The 23,184-nt window shown below is 33.9% G+C and overlaps 1 protein-coding gene across 9 annotated transcripts in view; it reads right to left on the reverse strand.

The window, feature by feature from the left end:
• Positions 1-693: 693 nt before the first annotated feature.
• LOC128237365 (palmitoyltransferase ZDHHC14-like) overlaps positions 694-23,184 on the reverse strand; it is a 32,709-nt gene continuing 10,218 nt past the window's right edge. Inside the window, exons 6-13 of one of the 9 annotated variants that reach the window (XR_008261587.1) lie at positions 16,245-16,347; positions 14,799-14,908; positions 12,503-12,617; positions 11,828-11,939; positions 10,855-10,911; positions 9,670-9,698; positions 7,450-7,493; positions 5,148-5,219 (exon numbers count right to left, since the gene is read on the reverse strand). Coding sequence is in view for 7 of the 9 variants with exons in the window: in XM_052952825.1 (XP_052808785.1) it covers positions 4,990-5,219; positions 10,855-10,911; positions 11,828-11,939; positions 12,503-12,617; positions 14,799-14,908; positions 16,245-16,347 (727 nt within the window). In the remaining 2 variants the exon portion in view is untranslated. Of the gene's footprint in view, positions 5,220-7,449; positions 7,494-9,669; positions 9,699-10,854; positions 10,912-11,827; positions 11,940-12,502; positions 12,618-14,798; positions 14,909-16,244; positions 16,348-19,902; positions 20,006-23,184 lie in introns of all 9 variants that reach the window. The other 8 variants (XM_052952828.1, XM_052952830.1, XR_008261588.1 and 5 more) reach the window with 8 other exon arrangements.

Genomic DNA, 23,184 nt, shown 5'->3' on the forward strand with positions numbered 1-23,184 from the left:
TTTTAATCATATTTAATCTTTTAAGTCTAAAATATTTCAGTCTTAGAGCTGTTAATTCTATGAAGGCAGAATTGTGCCCATGCTGGTCTCCATTTGGGCAGAAGGTTGCTACCAAAAAATGGACAAGGTTCAGCAGGCTTCAAGTATAAAGCTAAATCCCCAAGAATAGTAAGAATGCTTACAAATTACTGGAGAGATGTGTTTGCAATGCAGTGATAAATACTTTGAATGCAAACCTGAGGCTAAACCTAGACTACACAATATTCATGGAAGAGAGGTAAGAAACTATGGCCTGTACTGTTTTAAAGGTTATCCCATTATTTGACCTTGTGACAAAAGCAAATGGACAGTCATTTTCATATTCCAATTTGACTTTAGAGCAAAACATTCTGACCATGTTTCATGAAGTTTTGGTACAGAATTATAGTTGTCTCTATTTTTTATTGTTTGACCTACATTTTACTATGACTTGTAATAATTGACCAATTTCCCTTAGACTGTGTAATGAACTTATAAAGGGTTGAAAAACTTGTGCCAGTGTGAACAAGCCAACTGTTGATGATGCCAGATGGATAACAAAAACAGATCCCAATAGCTCAACGTTGTGCACAAAGGTGAGCTACAAAAATTAATAGTTTTCCGAGAGCTTCTCCACACAGGTTCTCATCAAACTGCGAAAATAAACAGGTTCACTGGAGTCATAAACATTTATTGCAGCATTTACGTCATACATCAAGTAAAATTTAAAAGAAATATAAAGAAGCAATCACATACAGATAACAAATGAAGTTCAACACTGTGATGCATTAACATGATCAGTACGACCAACAATAACTGGATTTTTCAGTAAGTAAGATGTTGCAGAAAGAAGATGGATACATAGAGAATATTTGTTTGTTTCAGTGTAAGATTGTAATATATTTCAACGAGTAAGCATCAAGTTATATTTCATGATTGGCATGGCCAAAAGTGAAATATTTTCTTTTTGTGTTCATGAGGTGAAATAGATTGCGATCTCACACTGAAGCCAGCAATTTTCTTTTTATTACATGTCTAAATAATGATAAAATAAAATTTAATTGTAGTTCTTCAGAAAAGCACGCCAAATTGTATGTGAACATTTCTGAAATGACGTCAATGATATTGTATCCCAGCCCTGTGTGCGCTGACATTTGATTTGGAATGCGAGCGGTCTAAAATTTCAAAACTGTGAAAGATATCAAAATGATATAACCCTGTTTAAAACAGTGAAGTTTCATTTTTATTTCACTGATAAATCTCAACAAATCACTGGAAAGCATATAATAAAATGGTATTTATTCATTTCCTTCCTGTAAATCGTTCATCAATCATAAAGAAAACAGTCCTGTTTTATTTTTTAACACCCAAAACAATGAATAAGAATGCAATTTACTTGAACAACAACACATTATACACGGTTTGAAACTATATATCAACAATTTTAAGATCGTTAAACATTTTCTCAAAATTACTGAAAAAGATGTACACTTAACATCTAAACAACAGTTATGAATCATAATTAAAGATGTGTAAGACTTAACCGGTATGACTAGATCAACACATACACTGGAATGCTTTATGTTAACCATGGTAGAAATAGTGTAATGGGTATATGACAAACATCTATAAAGTTTAAGTATGAAGATGTGCTGACATGTTATATCAGATGTATAAAGCTCAATCATCTTTGAAAGCGCAGGCAAACATGTTCTATATGATATACGTGAACATCAATTGGTTGACTAAGCTAAGATCTTTAAAATCACAAAATAACATCCACTTATGCATCTAACCCTGTACATATCCAATGAAATAAATGAGAAAGACCTTCTAAACAGTAACACAATTATCATTCTCATGTAACAAAAACAACTTTCAACTGGTGATTTATGTACACCACAACACAAACACAACATTCACGGCTTAAATTTAGAGTTGCTAAGAACAGGACTTTAAAGAGAAGATTTTGACAGAAATATAAACGTATAATAATAATCTCGAAATCAGTATCATGGCCCTCAGAAATTGGAATACTAGTCTTAATGTAGACTTGGATCTGATAAAAAATTAAGCTGAAGAATAATGTTATCACATTTTTGAAATCATGCTCAGTGTCACATATGACCTTCCAGGCTATGCAAATGGACTTGCAGACATTTTGTAGGGTCCGAAATAAAAAAAACTGTGTGAAATGTGAATAAATTGCTTGTTATATTAATTCATTTTTTTTTATCTGAAATTCAATTTTATCTGAAATTCAATAAGTGCTCTTTTGTAGAAAATTAACTCAAAATATGACAGAAAGTTATTCACCATTAAATGACTTAAGAATTCTGTGAAATTGAGTACCTCCCTAGAGTGATTGTTCCTTACTATGAAGAAATACATAAAATCTGAGATGGAGTCCCTTCAAGGTCAAAATCTACCCATGAGGCACTGTGACTTACAATAACTATCAACAAACATCTAAAAAGTGCATATTCTACAGCTAACATTTACTTCATACTTCAAGTACAATTCAACTGCGACAAGCAGAAATGGGTTTTTCGTAAACCAAACATGGATATAAATTACATTAAAAGTACCTATTTTATACAAATCATGTGATCGGTTTTATTTTGAGTGAAAGAATCTATGATGTCATTGTTTGCCTCTGATCTATTTGCAATAACACACAATTATGATTGTCGCAGTTCATTTTGAAAAAAGATAAAAAAAGAAGAAAACTTTCTTAAAAATTAGGAAATAAAAGTGACAAAATTGATGCAAAGCAAATATTCAGGAAAAAAGGTCATTTTGATAGTCTAATGCTAACTATGAGAACAAAGCAAAAATATCACAAAGCATATTGAACAATGGCAGCACAGGAATGTTTATTTTTGATGCACACAATTAAATTAGTTGATGCACAAAGTATTTGATGCGCACAATCAAATTAGTTGATGTACAAAGTATTTGATGCACACAATCAAATTAAATGATGCACAAAGTATTTGATGCACACAATCAAATTAGTTGATGCACAAAGTATTTGATGCGCACAATCAAATTAGTTGATGCACAAAGTATTTGATGCACACAATCAAATTAGTTGATGCACAAAGTATTTGATGCACAAAGTATTTGATGCACACAATCAAATTAGATGATGCACAAAGTATTTGATGCACAAAGTATTTGATGCACACAATCAAATAGATGATGCACAAAGTATTTGATGCACACAATCAAATTAGTTGATGCACAAAGTATTTGATGAACACAATTAAATTAGTTAATGCACAAAGTATTTGATGCACAAAATATTTTATGCACACAATCAAATTAGTTGATGCACAATGCACCATGTACTTGATGCACATACACAATTTTTGATGCACTAAATTTACATCTGTCTTATACATCTTACATACAATATGTACAAACTACTACAATTATACTAAACATAAAATATGAGGTACAAAATTAAGGTTGTAATGAAAAAAGCATACTGGAATTAAAATGGCAATATTAATCAGAAGAAAGTTAGCTGTAAGTGATAAAGAAAAACTTTAATAAAATACCCAATCAATAATTTAGTTTGTAAAATAGACATCATAATGTGTATGAAACATTGCTTGAATGAAGCTGAAATATTTCGTTCCGGATGAATATTCAAAGAATATTTAATTGGCAGTAGCTGAAGGTGTACAAACAAGGGCCATGATTACGAACAGACTCAGACAGAATTCAGATTAAGTGGCAAAACTGCAAATCTTCTTTTTATTGCATCTTTCTTCTTGTTGAGTGTTTATGATTTAAGTTACTGAACTTCATAACTAATTAAAATTGCACAATTATTTATATCTAGTTTTGTAATAACAGCAGTGATGCTTTGCAATTTAATGAAAGTGATTTTCTGAGTCTTACTTTATACCTGAGACTGTTCATTATCATGGCTCCTGATCATACCAATAGACGATTGGACCACTAAGTATTAACAGCAGTTTGGAATTAACGAATAAATCAAGGTGAAAGCAGAACATGTCATTACTTTTTCACATTCTGGTTACACTAGATTTAAAACAGTTATGAAAGTTTATAATATTTGTGGATAATATGGATCTTCCTGAATGATATTGTCACTTTAAATTGATTATCATTTTTCATGATTCCTACCCTGTACAAGTAAATATAGGATCTTACACAAATTGCCATTTAACAAAATAGAAATGAAACAAGTTTTAGTGAAATCTTTAACTTTTCCATAACTTTTTAAGAAATTGCAGCGAATCTAAGGTTCTTCTTATCGCATGAAACATTTGTCACCAAAAACGAAAATTTGATTATATTTTTAGTTTAAGTTTGACATTTAATTAGAAAGGTGAAATGATTTCAATGTCAAGTAATATTACACAACTGTTACATAAGAAAAGATATAATGGTTGTAGAACACTAAAAAACAAGCAACATCATGACTGTGTTATATGTACATTTGACATTTTAGTCATTGAACATAATATCAATTGCATTGATAGACTGATTGCATTGACAGATTGCGTCAACAATGGTGATCAATATTTGGTTAAAACTGATTTAACGTTTTGCAGAGAAAACACTCTTTTTAATGGCATGATGTAAATTGTTTAACCTTTTATATAGTAATAAGTCAAAGTTTAAGACATGATCTGTACTTCATATAGATATATTACAATAACTTGTAAGTCAATTCAACTTTTACAAAGAAACAAATCACTGTTTAACACATAATCTGTACTCAATATATAAAAAAACAAGATTTTTTCATAAAACTGTTAACACATAACTGGCCTTAGGCTAATAATAACAGAAATGTTTAAAGTTTTACAACAGGTATGGAGATACAATACTGAGAAAAAATGTTCTTACAAAGTTCAATTAAAATCACTTTTACAAAGTTGAATTATATTTTTTACACACATCCAAGGAAAGCAATGGCCATTGTGAGCCTCATGCCTTTTCAGTGACAACATTTGAGTGATTCTGATATTGATCAGCATTGTGGAGTTTCGTCCCATTTATAAATGTGGATGTGATTGTTGCACTCTGATTGGCTGGCATTACAAGCCTCTGATTGGTCGAAAAGTGGACAACATCCTCTGGTTTGGATGGCTCTGCCTTGTTGGCTTCCAACCTCGACCACACTGCCTCCGCATGTGGCAATCCTCGAGAATTCAACTCTGAAATCGAAAATCAATGATTTGATTGTGTTTCATATATATACAGGTTTTTCCCTAAAACGAAATACATGTTATCACCAGTCCAGATCCAACTTTGAAGGAATAATTTCTTTTATTCTTTCACTGTCTCATTAAAACGATGGTGTTAAAAAGAGGACATTTTTTAAACATGGCCTTAGAAATTCCAATTTTAAAATACGTTATCAAAACCTGTAAAAATAGTATATAACTTATACATAAAACACTGTACATATCATCACGAATAAGTCTTATTTTTATCTCGAAAATCTAAACCTCTTAAGAAAATTTAAATTTTAAATGATCATGTTAATTTCACATTTCAACAACTCAAAGATTTTAGACAAGTTTAATTGTAAAAATAATTAAATACCGGTTTTATTTAGCATAACAAAAAAGAACACCCAATAAGTTGCTAATCCAAAATAAACTAAAGATTGAAAAAGGCAAAATGTAAAACATGAAAATAACTAAAACAAGGTACTATGCTGCTACAAAAGTTTATAACTGGTGTTTAGACACTGCTAGATATTCATCATAAACATCAAATATCATTTGTGTTAGTGAGAAAGGTATACTAAGAGGTAAAATATACATTCGTTGTATATAGCAGCAGCATGTTCAAGGCTTTGGGTATAATACACATAATTAATAAACAAGACTGCCATGGCATAAACTCCGTTCTGATGTTTTCCAAATCCTTTAGTTAACTCTTTATTGACGTTATGGCCTCAAGGCCTTTTCTATAATTCTTAGAAAGAAATTCTCGTTACATTTTTAGACTTTGCATTGCAAATGTAATATTTAGAATGATGTTATATATAGGAAATGATGTCATATTATAAAGAATGCCAAAAGGACACATGATCATTTATGTCGCAAATCAATTGAAAAAAATATGCATAACTCAGCAATTACTCAAGCAAAGTTACAGGCTTTGCTGTAAATGCATGTGTTTTGTCATTAGCAACACATGTACCATTTAAATATCTTGAATGGCAAAGGTTTGCACACCATTGATGACAAAACAAAGCTACGACAATATATCAAATTTTCTTCAAGCTTTTAAGTGCTAACAAAAGGTTAACTACGAAATGGATAAAGTATAAAAAAGGTCTGTGATGGGTAAAAAAGAATAGAATGTGATTATACATGTACGATATATCAATTTGTGAGTCAAATATAAATGTGTATTAAAAAAGGTTAAAAGGTATTTAGGTTGTCCCTGTGAAAAAGTTTATATTCTGATCATTTGAAATTGTATATTTATAAAAGTAAATTAAAATGATAATCTAGACGTACATGTATTACGAGATCATCATGGCTTATATACTTCTTTCTACCACCTCAGATAAGTAGATCTAATAATTTAACCATGCTAGATATTCTTATCTTGCCCACGGGCGAAGATAAAATGCCCGTATGGAACTCCTTTTACCACATTGTAATTACCTCCCTTGTTGAAGACTGTCGTCAGTAGCATCAAGGAAATCTTGTCTTATGGTAATATTTAGACGCTAATTAATTATTTCTCGCTTCAAATGTCACCATAAAACAGTTTGCAGGCACCATTCAAGAAATAGTGCTTCATTCTCCTTAGAACTATTTAAAAAGACCGATTTGACTATTAACATTAACTGGATCACTGTGCGTATATCCATGACAACCACGTGCTATCGCATATCCATACGCAATTATTTTCACTAAGCAAAAAAGAGTTCCAGCAAAAAAATACATTTTTACTTAATTTTGTTTAACTGAGGTGGGAGAAAAAGCATCTACCATAGCCGCTCGTGTAAGATAGATTCATCCCGACCCTCGCGCAGGGTGTTTTGCGGAAACTCGGTAAACCTCGTTTCCGCAAAACACCCTACGCTCGGGTCGGAATGAACCTATCTTACACTCTCAGCCATGGAAGATACTTATATTCTACAACACAAATTAAGATTCTAGACTTTAAAATCTCTATTTTCAAAAAAAGCAATCATATAAGAAACTAAATCACTTGTGCCCATTGATTTGTCTTTTTCTGATAAATTGGAAACAAATAACTACAAGTATAAGCCAATAATCTGCATTGTGCCACTAGCAAAACCCTACCAATATCCAAACAAAAACCTAGATTTAGGATATACTTTTGTACCATATTTTATATAAGCCAAACAAAAATAAAAACCTAACTATAAAATTGTCAAGCGTCCTGCATGCTTACCTTTTACTAAGGAAGCTGTTATGTTGCTTTGGGAAATACATCCCCTACAATTATAGTGATATAAGATAAAACTAGAGCAGAATATTGAGTAATAGTTATTCTTTATTTCGTCTTTACTTAACAGTTATATGCTGATTTCATTGTTTAGTAAAGCAAAAATAAATAAAAAAAAACATCTAAGTGTTGGCTTTAATGCGCCCATACAAGACAGTGAACCGCTAAATAACTAACTTCATGAAAAATTCTGAATGAATAAATCCTCCCAGTGATACCATTCGCGGAAACATAGGATAAACACTAAGGGCCATATTATCAGTCACCTCAAAATTAAATTCTCAGCCAATTTACACGAGGGACCCTCAAAAGGTCACTTGAGCAGGGTTTGCTGAGTGACCCCCTAGCGATCTGTTCGTATTCAGAAACCTTGCTCACCCTTATCTTCTCATGTCGAGTTCCCTGTTGGCTATGCTGATAGATACATGTGATGGCATTAAGGACATGATGATAATGTATGCATTGTGTTGTGAATTGGCGCTAAAATGCTTGATTTGAAATGCTAACTTGTTCTTCATCTGTGGACCTTGTTCCAATCTAACCAAAATTGTCTAAAAGTTGATTGGTGTTTGTGAACAAAAATATGAAAGGGCTGAAAGCCTCTAACAGTCCTGCTATTTGCCAGTCCATCTGACCGATTACCATCTGAGTTCGCTCATTTGACACACCTTAGACAAACATAAAACATAGTAAAATTGTTACTTTTAATGAATTAGTCTTCAAATTTTAAGATTATTGTAAGTTTTCCATTATTTGGATGTTATTTCTATATTATGCTTAACTGCGTGATATTTTGTAGCTTGGAGGCTATTCCGGACATAAATTATCAACCCCACCGCAACTGCGCCAAGCATTCAGAAATCTTATACTCATACAAAGACACTCCAGTCACGCTCACGGATCACCTCTTTAAAATAGATAGACCATCCACTCAAAATAAGCACAGCCATGAAGGGGATAATCCTAGCATGTTTTAGTGTGAGTGGTGACTGAGAAGATACAGCCCTTACCTGGCTTAAGTATTGAAAACAAGGGCCCTGCTTTAAGAACAATTCCTTGTGGGTCAAAGTAAAAGAGATGAAAAAGTTAGACAAACATACAATCAAATTGAGGGATGTTATAAGGAATTTTAAGCACAATTAAAACACATTTTATAATGTCTTAAAACAATGTCTTAAAACACATTTTATAATGTCCATAAAATCTGCTGGTAATAATTGAGCTGTTTTGCAGACCAGTACATTGAGAAATTTCTGATTATTAAAATCTTTTACTGTTTATGATTTCAAAATTACTTGACTACAAGTGCATGCATTACTTTACAATTTGAATGTACAAAAACTTTTAATTTACAGAAGAAATAAAGAGAGCTTTAGAAGAACAATTAAGTGTCCCCTAACCATTCTGTAAACATAATGTAACGCAGCAACTAACATTTAGCAAAGAAACAGATGAAAAAAATAAAACAGAACAAAACAAGTATAAAGAGCTGTAACTTAAATAATGGCTATAATAGGGTCTTTGATCTAGAGTTGTAACTGGTATTGATATATAATTCCCTATATATGGGTTTCGACAAAAATGTGTGACCAACATTAAAACCCTTGACAAAACTATCATTTCCCTCATTAAAGGTATCAGGTATCAGCATTTTGCTTGTCCTTGGCCCGTAATTACTTATATCTTTTAAATTTTGTAAAACTATGTGATATACTTATTTCTTAACAAAGGTTTGTCAATTATTGTAAAAACATAGAAAATTTTACTATTACTGACAATAATTTTTTTGTTCCTTGATAAAAATACTTTTCTGAGCTGATTCTCAACTTGGACTTGAGACTGTTCGTAATCATGGCCCCTGATGTCTTGCTTCCCCTATGTGCCTGACAGCCCCACCCCTTGCAACCCTGATAGCCCAGCCCCCTGCGACCCAAACAGCCTAGCCCCCTGCATTGACAGCCATGCCCCCTGCAACCCTGACAGCCCAGCCCCCTGCAACCATACCATTTCTAAGTGCAGTAGATTTTACAATCTTAATGAAGAGCTTGGTCACAACCCAGGACAGCAGAATGTTAAAATGTTAGTTTCCCAACCTGAAGGTTCAAGAAGACACATCAATCTATCATTAAAGGCATCTAACCAAAAGGAAAAACTGAATGAACTTACAACTATTTATACATCTGTATACACTGGACCTAAAAATACCAATGACACATACAAATTCTTTCTGAAATTTTCTCAGGACATCAAAATAATGCTGAAAAAAAAACAACTTGGATAGAATCTGTTTATCTACTACTTAAAATTCAATTTTATGATTACAGTGGTTTTGTGTTATGAACAATGAATAATTTACTACAAAAATACTAGTTGTTGAATTAGCACAACCCTGCAAGCCCTGCACTTGAAAAATACTTTTCCGGCTTGCAAGAATTCTGTTTTTCATATATAGCAGAGCTTTGAATGCTTTTAGTACCAAGCGATAATGTAAGAATTAGAGCTTGTTCATCCAAACCTCTTATTTCGATGACTGTTATTCAATGTGTAAAAGGGCGCTAGAGAGCATGCACCAACCCTCGGCCTTTGTTTATATTCAGTTGTTTTATGGTCCCTTGCTATTCATGTATGTACCGCTTCTAGCAACATATGTGTACCAAGCTTGTTTGAACATCTTAAGACAGTTTTTGATTTTGGCCAAGGATTAAGATTTTACATGCTGGCAACACCACTGCCGACGAGACCAAGGTTATGACAATTCTTTTTTCTTTGAAAAATAGACAAGGTAATAAAATGTAAAATAAAGTAATGTGCATAAAAAAAGATAATTTAAGTAACATATCAAAATTCACAACAACATTCAAGAAATATAGTAAAATGATATAACCAAGTCAAACATTCATTTCAAGATCTTGTAAGATAACCATGGGGTCAAAGACCCTGAAGCACCTTGCCCCAAAATAAAAATTTGCTTTTTATAAGCCCTTTTGAGAGCTCCAAATTTGAAACAAACTGGAGTGTCTATACAAACAGCAAATACTGTAAAACCCAAAAGGAGCCACTTAACTTTTTTTAATCAGTTAATATATAAAGAAAATATATTTGAATTATTTGATTTTGGTCCCTGGAGCCATTGGATCTACAGACAAATCACATCTCTTTCTAAATCCGATTTTTTTCTATAATTGAAGGGTATCTCACCCCACTTAGGCAATCTTTTCAAGATTACCATCAAAATGCATTCCCATAAACAGTTGAAATGCCACCCCAAATTCTAAGAAAACTAAAGTTAAAGGCAGTGCATACGAAAGCTGAACCAAACCAAGTATGGCTATAGTGCACTACACAACTTACCGGCATTATACTGATTCAACTGGTTATAAGTCATGTTCCACATTGGACTCTTTCCGCCTGAGAGCCAACAAATAATCAATCACAAACTGAGCTAAGCTAACCTGCTGAATTTCTTGTTAATATGTCACATTAAAATATATTTTCTTCAGAGACAATTGTTTCTGTTGTGTTGACAGTCACACAAACTTCTTCCAGTATTTGCTGATTTTTTTTTTATATATTTACTGCTGTTATCATTTATGGTTAAATGGTCAAAGTGGATTGAAAGATTTTCTTCTCTGTGACCGAATTCATAAGAGTAGATGTCAACATTTTTCAATCAAGAAACTAAGACTAACTTAGTAGCCAATTTCTCTGATGATATTGTTTGTACAGATGGACGATTACAGCAAAAATGTTCCAAATGGTATAAAGGTCAACTATGTACTTATAAGCTTTACAATGCTGTATATTTAGGCAAAAATGCTAAATTTGGATGCCAATAACACCATAAAAGCCTGGTAAAATGTAAACCGGTAGAACTTGCTCTTAACTAAAATATATGGCAGAAAATACACTTTAAACTTATTTGTGTTTTTGTTTTTAATTTGTCTAAAAACAGATGTAAAGTTGCCTTTTTTGAAATCCGTCAAGGCTCAAAAAGAGTACTTGAAATATTTGTTATGGTATAATTTTTACAAATCTTCACCCAAGTGCAAAAACTCAACTGTACATAGAAATTGAAACAGATATTGAGTTCTAGCATAAAAGTGACAATATTTTACTCGGCATATGAGAAACCATCAAAATTATATGGAGTCACCTGGCATCCCAAAACCACATAATTGTACATAGAATACCTCAAAACATATGCGGATAGACCTTCTTTACTTTCATCACTTGATTAATACATTACAATACCCTATACAAGCATAGACATGGAAGGATTCTCGTAATAACAAGAACTCTTACAATTAATTATTATTTAAATTACCATTAGACGGTGGTAGTCGGCTGGATATAGAGCCGTCTGGTGACTGATAGCTAATCATATCATGTTTCGTCACCCCGTCCGTCTGCGTGTTTGTTCCCATACTACTGGTTTGCTGGAATAGAATTATATAAATGTACTAACATGAAAATGGTGGCTCTTATTGTCAATTAACAGTTCATTCAAACCAATGTTAATTAATTCAGTTTATTTTGTGCTTATGCATCCCACTGATTGGCTGGAGTTTTACTGTAATATCACATCCCTCTTTAACTGCCATGTCCTGCCAAATACGGCACCTCATTTGACTTGACTTTAGAATTCAGGCCACAAGCAAAACTAACAGAAGTTTTATGACACATGGCATGCTGTGATTAGATATGTCTGGGCTATTAAAGGGTGTCGGAGAGCAAACTGAGTTTATTAAGAAATGTTGAGACTTACAACCGAAATGGACCTGCGGGATATACTGATTACAACATTGGTACAGACTTATCAAATGTACTTTCATGGATATATATTATCAGAAGGTATGTGATGCATAATACGGTTTCAAATGAATCAATTTATTTCAGAGCGCTCTCGTTATGCTTTATTTTTGTGTACGAGAATAAAACAATGAAATATTTTGTATAATTAGCTTAATAATATTTTTTTATGACTGTATCCTTATCATACTTTCTCTTTAATGACTGCGGTAGAACCGTAGTAGTCCCTCTTCACCGACCCATCCTTGCCCATTGGGTGGACCTGCGCAGAATCGGGCATAATAAGCCCCGTGCGATCCAGCAGACTGTAAGATATTGTTAGCATATTGAAACATGTATGGTTAAAAATCTAAACAGTAAGGCATCTTGAACTAAAACTATTTATACAGGGCTCATCCTACCAGGCGACTTAGGCGATTAAGTCGCCCTGCCCGCGGCAACTTCGCTATTTTCTAAGATCAAAGCGAAGTCAACTTCGCCGACTATTTCAAAGATCAAAAAGTCGATATCGCTAAGAACTAACGCTTGTCAAAACAGAGCGACTCCGCCTCCCGCCTGTAAGCTCGATTGACAAACAGCCAATCGTGTTAAACCTAGTAAATATGCTCCATTGACTTCAGCCAATGAGAACGCTTGTTTTATTCAATCGAGGCACGTGTTTGCACCATTGACTTTGTGTACATGTGCTACGTCATCGATGTAATAAAATTGTAAGGGATTAATATTTACACTTGCCGATGTTTGTAAATGTCAATTAGTGCCAATTTGGATTTATACTTTATGACAATAGCGGTTTAAATGATGTGCATTGATGACAAATGAACTTAATTGGGTGTGATTATCGCGAAGTTAGTGAGAAGGGCAAGTGCGAATCACAGTTCCAGGTTTGTTGTTGTTTTTTTTATTTCAGAAATGCTTCCATTATTTTTTTTTCTTCGAATGGTTCACATCAATATTCTATATACGAGATATTTTGGATTCTGTTGAATAGTAATCATGCTTTCTACGTGGCTTCTGCGGGATTCCCCAGGCCTGAAACGTAAAGCTGACGGTGTTGAAAGTGATGACATGATCGACAGTTCAAATAAGAAATCATTCAAAAAGTCAAATTATCAAAATAATTTCAGTTGGTACAACGAAGATGCAGATAAGAATTGGCACTGCGAAGTTTGTAGAGGTGCTAAGTTGGACAACGCCTACGCCCGTGGACATGACCAACCAGCAAAAACAACCAATCATCAGAGACATGGCTGGTGTAAGTATTTATTAAAACAATAGAAGCATTGCTTAGTCCGCAGATAAATCAATTCAAAGTGGTATTAATTTTAAGGTGTCTGGCTTAATATATTTTAAAACATGTTGTAATATATGCCCAAATTATTTTAAATGACAGCTGAAAATGATGAGATACTGTGAAATATTTTGTGTATTTTCAGCAAATCAGCACAAGGCCGCCTTGGAAAAGACAGTTCTGAGTTCCCAGGAACCCATGAAGAAAATTGTACTGGCCAAACTGTCCAAGGATGACAAGCTTGGGGTCAAGCTCCTTAAGACTGCCTACCACCTGGCCAAGCGGGAGCTCCCCAAGGTGGAATTTCAGTACCACCTCCAGCTTGCCGGGGCCATAGGTGCTGATCTCGGCTGACCTTGAGACCTACATTGTGTAGACTGATCAAGTGTATAGTGCTTCTTGTTTTGAGAACTAGGATGTGATGATACATTGACTACTTTTTTGTTTTTTACAATTGATGTCATTTTGTTTGATTTCAGCTAGTTTTGTTTGTATGTGTGCATGATAGGTTTGCATGTAATAAAATGTTTGAAACTTTACTTTTTTTTTTAAAGATATATACAACAAATAAATTCCAACTAAAAACCAGTATGACTATTTTAAAACAATTTAAACACCTATTTAATTGCATAGAAAAGTTGTCCAGGGCACACCAGAACCCACCATTTGACATTTAAAATCTCAAAATTTTCCGACCTGCAAGAGGGGGAAACCCCCTCCAGCACCCTCCCCCGTTCTCACTTCTCCCTAAAATTTCTGTCTAGGATGAGCCCTGTTATATTTGTAGTGCATAGAATCAGTTTCCCCGAGTTATAATTTCTGTATTTGTTTATTAGTAACACATATCATTTTCAAAGCCTTAACATTCATAACATGTGATCAGTTTGCAATTATATCAATGTCAAACAATATAACAAATTTAGATCATGTGTTATGAATAAAACGAATGTACCGTAGATGTCCTATTAGACATGCATGCCCTTAAAGACGCACAGGGGATCTTAATGCAGGTTTATTATCCGACTCTGAGGCTAAAACAATGATTACCTTACATCTTAACTTTAAAAATAAAAAGATGACAACAAGGCGGCAAACACACCTTCCACAATAGGTCCCCCTTAGCACTTTTTGCTCAGGTGAGCTAAAAATGAAATACATTTATTTGATAGTAAATGTATAATTAAGTGACACATACCTTGGAGGATTTGGTCCACATAACACGCTCATACAATTTTTAAATATGGAACCATGGCTGTATGGATTGAAGTTTTCTTGATTTCGTTTGGATGAAAATGATCCTTTAATCTGAAAAACAATTATTTTGTAGTTATAGCTTTAATTGACAAAACATAAAATGTGAAACATTAAAAGCAATTGATGTGAGCACATAAAATTCAATGCGTATCAAATAACATTGAAAAATTCAAATTTGCAATCAAACAAAATGGAATAAACTATGATAAAATATTTCAAGAATGCGTTGTCAATTCTAAAAGTGTGCCAGTTTATACCATATTGAGTTATGTTTTACATATGCTTGGTAAAAAACATGATACATGTATTACTTCATCTTAAACTACCATAATCCAATGGAAGAGGACAACATTTACAGTTACAACATAAAAAGCCACATTGCAGCGTATCCATACTCATAAAATATAAAATATTTTTTTATGTACAAGTTCTTTGTAATTGATGGCTGTTGTGGGACTCTCAGCTTAATGCCTTTTCATCCATTTTTCATCACAATAAACTTATATAGATAAAAATACATAGCTATGCTTCTCTCAGGTTCATTGATACTTTACTGCGAAATGAGATCCGGCCCCATCATCTGAAAATACTTAAGTCAAATCTCAATCTCATTTTACCACGTAAAAGCATATAGTGTTGTTCAATAACTCGCATGGTTTTTTTTACTTTTTGAAAACATATTTTCTCATAGAATGTTTATTGAAAGATTTTGACAATATGAATTGTACTCGAGTACATTTTTGGCTGTAGAAATTTCATATATATACCGCCTGTGCCTTGCAAATTGGGAAAAACAGTCCAGATTGGGAAAAATGTTAACCAGAACAAAATAGCAAATATAATGGCAAATATACATGTTTTCACCTTCTTATGCATACATTTTGCTGTGAAAGAGTTAGTCTTGTCAAGACTTTGTTTATTTTTCAAGAAATTCATTGCTTTTGTATTCATCAACATAATCTGCATTTATCAAATTGGGAAAATATTATCACTTTTTGGAAAAAATATATAACTTTTTGGGAAAAATGGACATTTTTTCACAAGGGGAAACAGCCTTTAGAAGGCAGTTAATTGCACCAAAAAAAAAAATCACTGAAAGGTTTCAATCAACATTTCAATAATAGAATGTGGTTTATAAAATGTGTAAAACATATATTTGTTTCATAAATTTTGATGTTATATGGTCAAATGAGTTGAGATCGAGTTTGAGATTTGACTTAAGTATTTTCGTGATATTGGGGCCAGGTAAAAGTGGACCATCAATGTCAGGTGCTATACACTTACATATACATCCCAAATACATATTTAAGCTTACTTTGTATATCAACCCAGGTATACAGATTGAATGTCATCATAGGTATATCAACCTTGGTCTAGACATACTTACATCTTCATTGGTAGTTTGTTGTGATGAGATCAGGTAGGAGTGGAAACCGGTCAGGCCGATCACCGACCAGACGGAGAAAAAACACACAATCACCTCTATCACAGTGAATAAAGGTCAAGGAAATACAAATAATGGCAACATAAAGCAACGAAATCTACAGTAACCACAACATTTATCAGAAAAAAAGTATACATTAAGAGTATTAACCAAATATTAGCCAGGAGAATTTCTTTGAGATTCTTACTACATCACCTACCACTACTACATCCCTCATACCATTGTTCATTATCTGCATAATTTTTCCTGTTGATCAATAAGGAGAATTGAGCTGACCTAGGTCAAGATCTGCTTATATAATTAAAAACTCCATCTTTCAAGCTGTAACATTGTGTGAACAAAGACACAGCTAGTGTTCAGTCAAGACCGGAGTGTTTATTAACCTACATACATAGTACATTATCAGGCCCAAATATTTTAAGATACCAAATGCATCTTTGCAATACATTCAATGTGTTATTCTGTGTCATGGAAATGATGCACAACTGGCCGTTGGGACTCTGGTATCATCTGAACACTTGCTGTGTATGATTCATTATTACAATTGGTTTTCTATGTTACAAAGCCAAAATCCAAGATGCAAACTTAACAAGAGGGCCCTGAAGGCCCTGAATCGCTCACCTGATCCAATAAAGACCATCAACAATAACATTCTGATCAAGTTCCATGAACATATGGTCATAAATGTGACCTCTAGAGTGTTAAAATACTTTTCCTATTATTTGACCTGGTGATCTGGGTTTTGACCGCACATGACTCAGATTCAAACTTGGCCTAGAGCTAATCAATATAGACATTCTGACTAAGTTTCATGGACATACAGTCATAAATGTGACCTCTAGAGTGCTAACAAGCTTTTCCTATGATTTGACCTAATGACCTAGTTTTTGACCACAAGTGACCTAGATTTAAACTTGACTTAGAGATTACTAATATAAACATTCTGACCAACTGTCATTAAGATACAGTTATAAATGTGACCTCTAGAGTGTTAACAAGCTTTTTCTTAAATTTGACCTGGTGACCTAGTTTTTGACTGCACATGACCCAGATTCGAACTTGGCCTAGAGGTAATCAATATAAACATTATAAACCAAGATTCCCTATGATACAGTCATAAATGTGACCTCTAGAGTGCTAACAAGCTTTTCCTATGATTTGACCTTATGACCTAGTTTTTGACCGCACATAATCCAGTTTTAAACTTGACTTAGAGATAATAAATGTAAACATTCTGACCAACTTTCATGAAGAAACCTTTATAAATGTGACCTCTAGAGTGTTAACAAGCTTTTCCTTTAATTTGACCTGGTGACCTAGTTTTTGACCGCACATGACCCAGATTCAAACTTGGCCTAGAGCTAATTAACATAAACATTCTGACTAAGTTTCATGAACATACAGTCTTAAATGTGACCTCTAGGGTGCTACCAAGCTTTTCCTATGATTTGACCTGGTGACTTAGTTTTTGACCGCACATGACCCAGATTTAAAGTTGACATAAAGATTATTAATAGAAACATTCTGACCAACTTTCATGACGATACAGTCATTAATGAAGCCTCTAGAGTGTTAACAAGATTTTCCTTCAATTTGACCTGGTGACCTAGTTTTTTACCGCACATGACCCAGAATCGAACTTGACCTAGAGAGTATTAATATAAACATTCTGACCAAGTTTCCTGAAGATACAGTCATAAATGTGACCTCTATAGTGTTTACAAGCTTTTCCTTTAATTTGACCTGGTGACCTAGTTTTTAACCCCAGATGACCCAATATCGAACTCATCCAAGATTTTATTGAGGGTAACATTCTGATCAAGTTTCATTAAGATAGTGCCCAAGTTGTGCCCTCTAGAGTGTTAACAGTCAAATTGTTGATGATGGACGACGACGATGGAGGACGACGGACACAGGGCGCTCACAACAGCTCACCTTGAGCACTTCGTGCTCAGGTGAGCTAAAAACACAAACTTTTCCCTGGCCTTAGCAAGCAAAAAATTATACAAAACCCTTATTAATGATTTTTCAAACATCCAAATGATCGATGAAGAATAATATTACAAAAGTCAACGATTAAACTTGGTCCAGCCAGCTGCCCATTCAATGATCTGTCATGAACAGCCAGCTGCCCATTCAAAGATCTGTCACAAACAGCCTGTGGCTCATTCAAAGATCTGTCACGAACAGCCAGCTGCCCATTCAATGATCTGTCACGAACAGCCAGCTGCCCATTCAAACATCTGTCACGAACAGCCAGCTGCCCATTCAAACATCTGTCACGAACAGCCAGCTGCCCATTCAAACATCTGTCACTAACAGCCAGCTGCCCATTCAATGATCTGTCACGAACAGCCAGCTGCCCATTCAATGATCTGTCACGAACAGCCAGCTGCCCATTCAAACATCTGTCACGAACGGCCAGCTGCCCATTCAATGATCTGTCACGAACAGCCAGCTGCCCATTCAATGATCTGTCACGAACAGCCAGCTGCCCATTCAATGATCTGTCACGAACAGCCAGCTGCCCATTCAATGATCTGTCACGAACAGCCAGCTGCCCATTCAAACATCTGTCACGAACGGCCAGCTGCCCATTCAATGATCTGTCACGAACAGCCAGCTACCCATTCAAAGATCTGTCACAAACAGCCAGCTGCCCATTCAATGATCTGTAACAAACAGCCAGGCGCCCATTCAATGATCTGTCATGAACAGCCAGCTGCCCATTCAAAGATCTGTCACAAACAGCCAGGGCATTCAAAGATTTGTCGCAAACAGCAACCTGCCCATTCAATGATCTGTCACGAACAGCCAGCTGACCATTAAAAGATCTGTCACATGCAATAACAAGAACTGCACACTTAAAGCCACCTGTTCACAGGAGAAATTCACAAATTAAATAGTTTTTTATTTAGTTCAGTTGTAGGCCTTGAAATAACTACTGATAAATAAATGTATTCCATATTACACCAAGTTTCCATTACATTTACAATCACAACGGTAAAAAAAAAATTACCAGTTAATGCACACAGTATTTCTATTTATACCTACAATCTAGCTACAATGGATAGCGTAAATAAAGGCTAGTGATAAAAAAAACAAATAACAAACAGAGCTATCTATCTATATTAATTAATGTTCACTGTTACCAAGGCGATAAAATTACAAAAATCTCAGAATTGCTTTAGCAACAATTAAATATTTGCTTTAACAGGAGATTAATTACTCAACCAAACATCCAAATAAAGCAACATACAAATCTGTGATTGTGGTAACGAGTCACATGACTTGTTGACGTCTGTCTGGATGTGATACAATATGGGCAAATGATTTTTGTAAAAAAAGGCAATTTAAGGTCATTGTTTTGTTGACTTCCAATTAACAATGAAAAATAGTTGGGGGTAAGGACATTTTGATTTTTCCAGAATTTTATGATGATCTATGACCATGCAGCCCTATACCTGCAAATTAAACGGCGAGTAAATGTACAACATCATAGCAATCAAAGCAGCACACATATAAGCGCAAAATAAAAAAAGCAGCATATTAGCTACGGACACAGCAATCAACAAAGAGAGTGACAACATTATGCACTCACATCTTCATTAGTCGTCTGCTCACTGGCAGCCAGGTACGTGTGGAAGCCAGCCAGGCCAATTATTGACCAGACGGAGAAAAAGCAGATTATAGCCTCCACTATGGTGATGCAGTGTTAAGGGTTACATGTCCTCAGAATAAAAACTAAATTACTAATAAATAAAATAAATCACTGTTGTTTAGTAATAGCTGTAAATTATTAACTTTCTTTGAGAGTTGTTCATCTTACTAACTCAAGCCCATGATTCAATGGCCTCTTACCCCGAGTTAGCCACAATAATGTGCCTTTAGGGACCTTTTTTTAACATTTGGGTATTCATTTTGTTCCCTCAAGCATACAGTTGCCAAAACAAAAATTGTCAAAAACTCTGAAGCGGCTGTTTATATGGACTACCCCTCAGGTACAATTAAAAAAGACTTTGTTCAAACTGCCTTACAATTTGAGGGGTAAGCAGGTTTGTTGTTTTATGTCTTCTTAATCCACAAATTACATAATGAAAAACAAATAAAAATATGACAATCAGAGAGGCTTAAAAGAAATCGAGTCGCAAGTGTTTTTGAGAGCCGGTTGGATAAGGCAATATTGACTAACGCCAAAACAGGTATGCTATAATTGTGGCCTGAGCACTAATTGTTGCTTGAAGTAAAATGTGTAAATTATTATGGCTGTCAATATAACAATCGCCTACTAGAATTGGAAATGTTAAATGTTGTTTGAAGAAAAATGTGAAAATTATAATGGCTGTCAATTCAATAATCGCCTGCCTACGAGAAATGGAAATATATTCATTTTTCTATTTTTGTTACCAGCATGCATTTATCAGTGTTAGGAGACTCTGTTTCATATGACGATTATTTACATTAACCTTTAATCAATGGCTCTAGATTGTCTATTTCAGCAATAAAATATTTATTTTAGTAAATTTTAAGTATAACGACTCATCAATATCAATTAATAATTTTAAGCTTAAGTAACAGAAATTCCAGCTGAAAGTACTGAAACAGTCATCATGTATACACGTAAAATAGTAAAAGGGATTGGTGATGGGCTCTTTGCTAGGGGAAAAATAACGTCATTTTGAAAAAAGGGGAAAAATACTAACGTGATTCAAATTGTTTTTAAACCCTTTAGAGGTTTGAATGCTCCACCAAAAAAATGGGATTTTTTTACAAACGTAGTGGAAAATTATATACTTTTTCATGAAGGGAATAAGGCCAAATTTGGGCCCCAAAATCGGCTGTAAAAATCCTTATTATGACTAAATTCTCTCACTAGACATGTAGAACCTTCCCATAAAAGGTATTTTTAATCAGCCTGACCATCCTCTTAGTAACCAAGCATTATCTAATTCCATAAGCTTCTAAGTTCAGTGATCAATTCTCCATATCTTGCCCATGCCTTCATTGCGTAATAAATGTGATCCGTTTTTAATAAAACCTACATTAAGCCAGAGTGACTGCAGAATTAATTTGGAAATAAATATGACGATATCGATTTTTTCTGCCAAGACATTAATAAAGGGAATATTCATAAAGCAACATTTTATAATAAGGTAGCTGAAATGGTATTTTTTAAGTCAGTGGACCCATATTGATAAAACTTAATTTCAAAAAGTCTTTTCTTAACTTAATTTTAAAAGTCTTATTCTTAAAACATTTGAAATCATATTAAAAAAAGTGTTTCTAACATAAAAAGTTTAGAATATTCAATAAAAGTTTTTTTTCAGATATTATAGGTTTATTATATAATATAACCATTGAAATACTTAGCTTAAGCAAATGACTGAAGTAAAAAAGAGATACTTAGCTTAACAAAATGACTAAGTTAGGAAGAGATACTTAGCTTAACAAAATGACTAAGTTAGGAAGAGATACTTAGCTTAACAAAATGACTAAGTTAGGAAGAGATACTTAGCTTAACAAAATGACTACCGTAAGTTAGGAAGAGATACTTAGCTTAACAAAATGACTAAGTTAGGAAGAGATACTTAGCTTAACAAAATGACTAAGTTAGGAAGAGAAACTTAGCTTAACAAAATGACTAAGTTAGGAAGAGAAACTTAGCTTAACAAAATTAGTAAGTTAAGAAGAGAAACTTAAGTTAGAAAGTGACTTAAGATGTTTTATGAATACCAAACCGGTTATGTACCAGAGACACGCAACTAGAAACAGGACCATATTGGTTTTCTTTGTGTTCGCTCATTCATTCAATCTCATATCCGAACAATAACCAGTAGTTAGACCTTTTGAGAGTGCAACAAGTAATTAAAACAATATCTCAGAGGTATTGCAGTTATCGCATGTTACATATTGAACTCTGTTCATGACAATAATGTACGAAACAGTGACTAGTACACCAAACACTAGTGATTGACATTATATCTACTTTGCACTCTGTGGTCGTTGTGTATGAATTCAATAACTTGTGAAGTGGAGTCATTAACTATAGCATGTTTATTTCATGCACAGGTGTTCAGTTATATATACCAACTGCCTCAAACAGTTCATGAGCCTGTGAACAAAAAATAACAGTTTTCAAAGTCATATGATAAAAAGAAGCAACTTTTTAACAAACTGTAAAGAAATAGTCAACATGTTAATTTCTTTTTCCTTGTCAAAAAAATAATAGTAACAAGCTGTTGAATGCACTGTATTACGTAAAACAAGGCCTTCTTAAAAATGTACATAGTTGTAGTTGTTCTGACTGAGTATAATGCACTTTTAGTAGGGTTGAGGTCAAAATATGACTTCATGTTAGAGTCTGTTATCTGCAAATTTTAATGATCAACCATGATAATTATATTGAAAACCAAAAGGCAATAGGCAATTTCCTATTTTGGATATGTTGGTAAGGCTAAAAAAAAGTGGTTTGGTTAGGGTTACATCCTTTTCAAAAACAGGTTAGGTAAGTAGGCTGGGTTTTTTCTTAGGTTTTATGTCTGAATGTTATGATTATCATTCGAGAACTGTGGAAAAGTATTCTTGATCTGTATGATGTTTTAGGTTTTAAACTACATGTTGAAGCACAAAACAAGGGTAAGGTCCACGCCTATTTTGTAGGTAGGGTTGGGTAGCCTGAACCAAATGTTGTTTTTTTAAGCCTTACATACTTCATATGTTTCTGAGACATCCGTCATAAAACATCAGCCTGCAGACGTATCAAAATGTATACAATATTGATGCTATGATGCACACCATCTATTCATATTCTCATCTATGTATAATCCCCCATTGCTCTAGGGTCCCTACGGATGCTTGTTTTTATATTGATCTGTTGTCTGTC

Source organism: Mya arenaria, chromosome 6 (genome assembly GCF_026914265.1).
Source record: "Mya arenaria isolate MELC-2E11 chromosome 6, ASM2691426v1".
In the NCBI taxonomy this organism is placed as follows: domain Eukaryota; kingdom Metazoa; phylum Mollusca; class Bivalvia; order Myida; family Myidae; genus Mya; species Mya arenaria.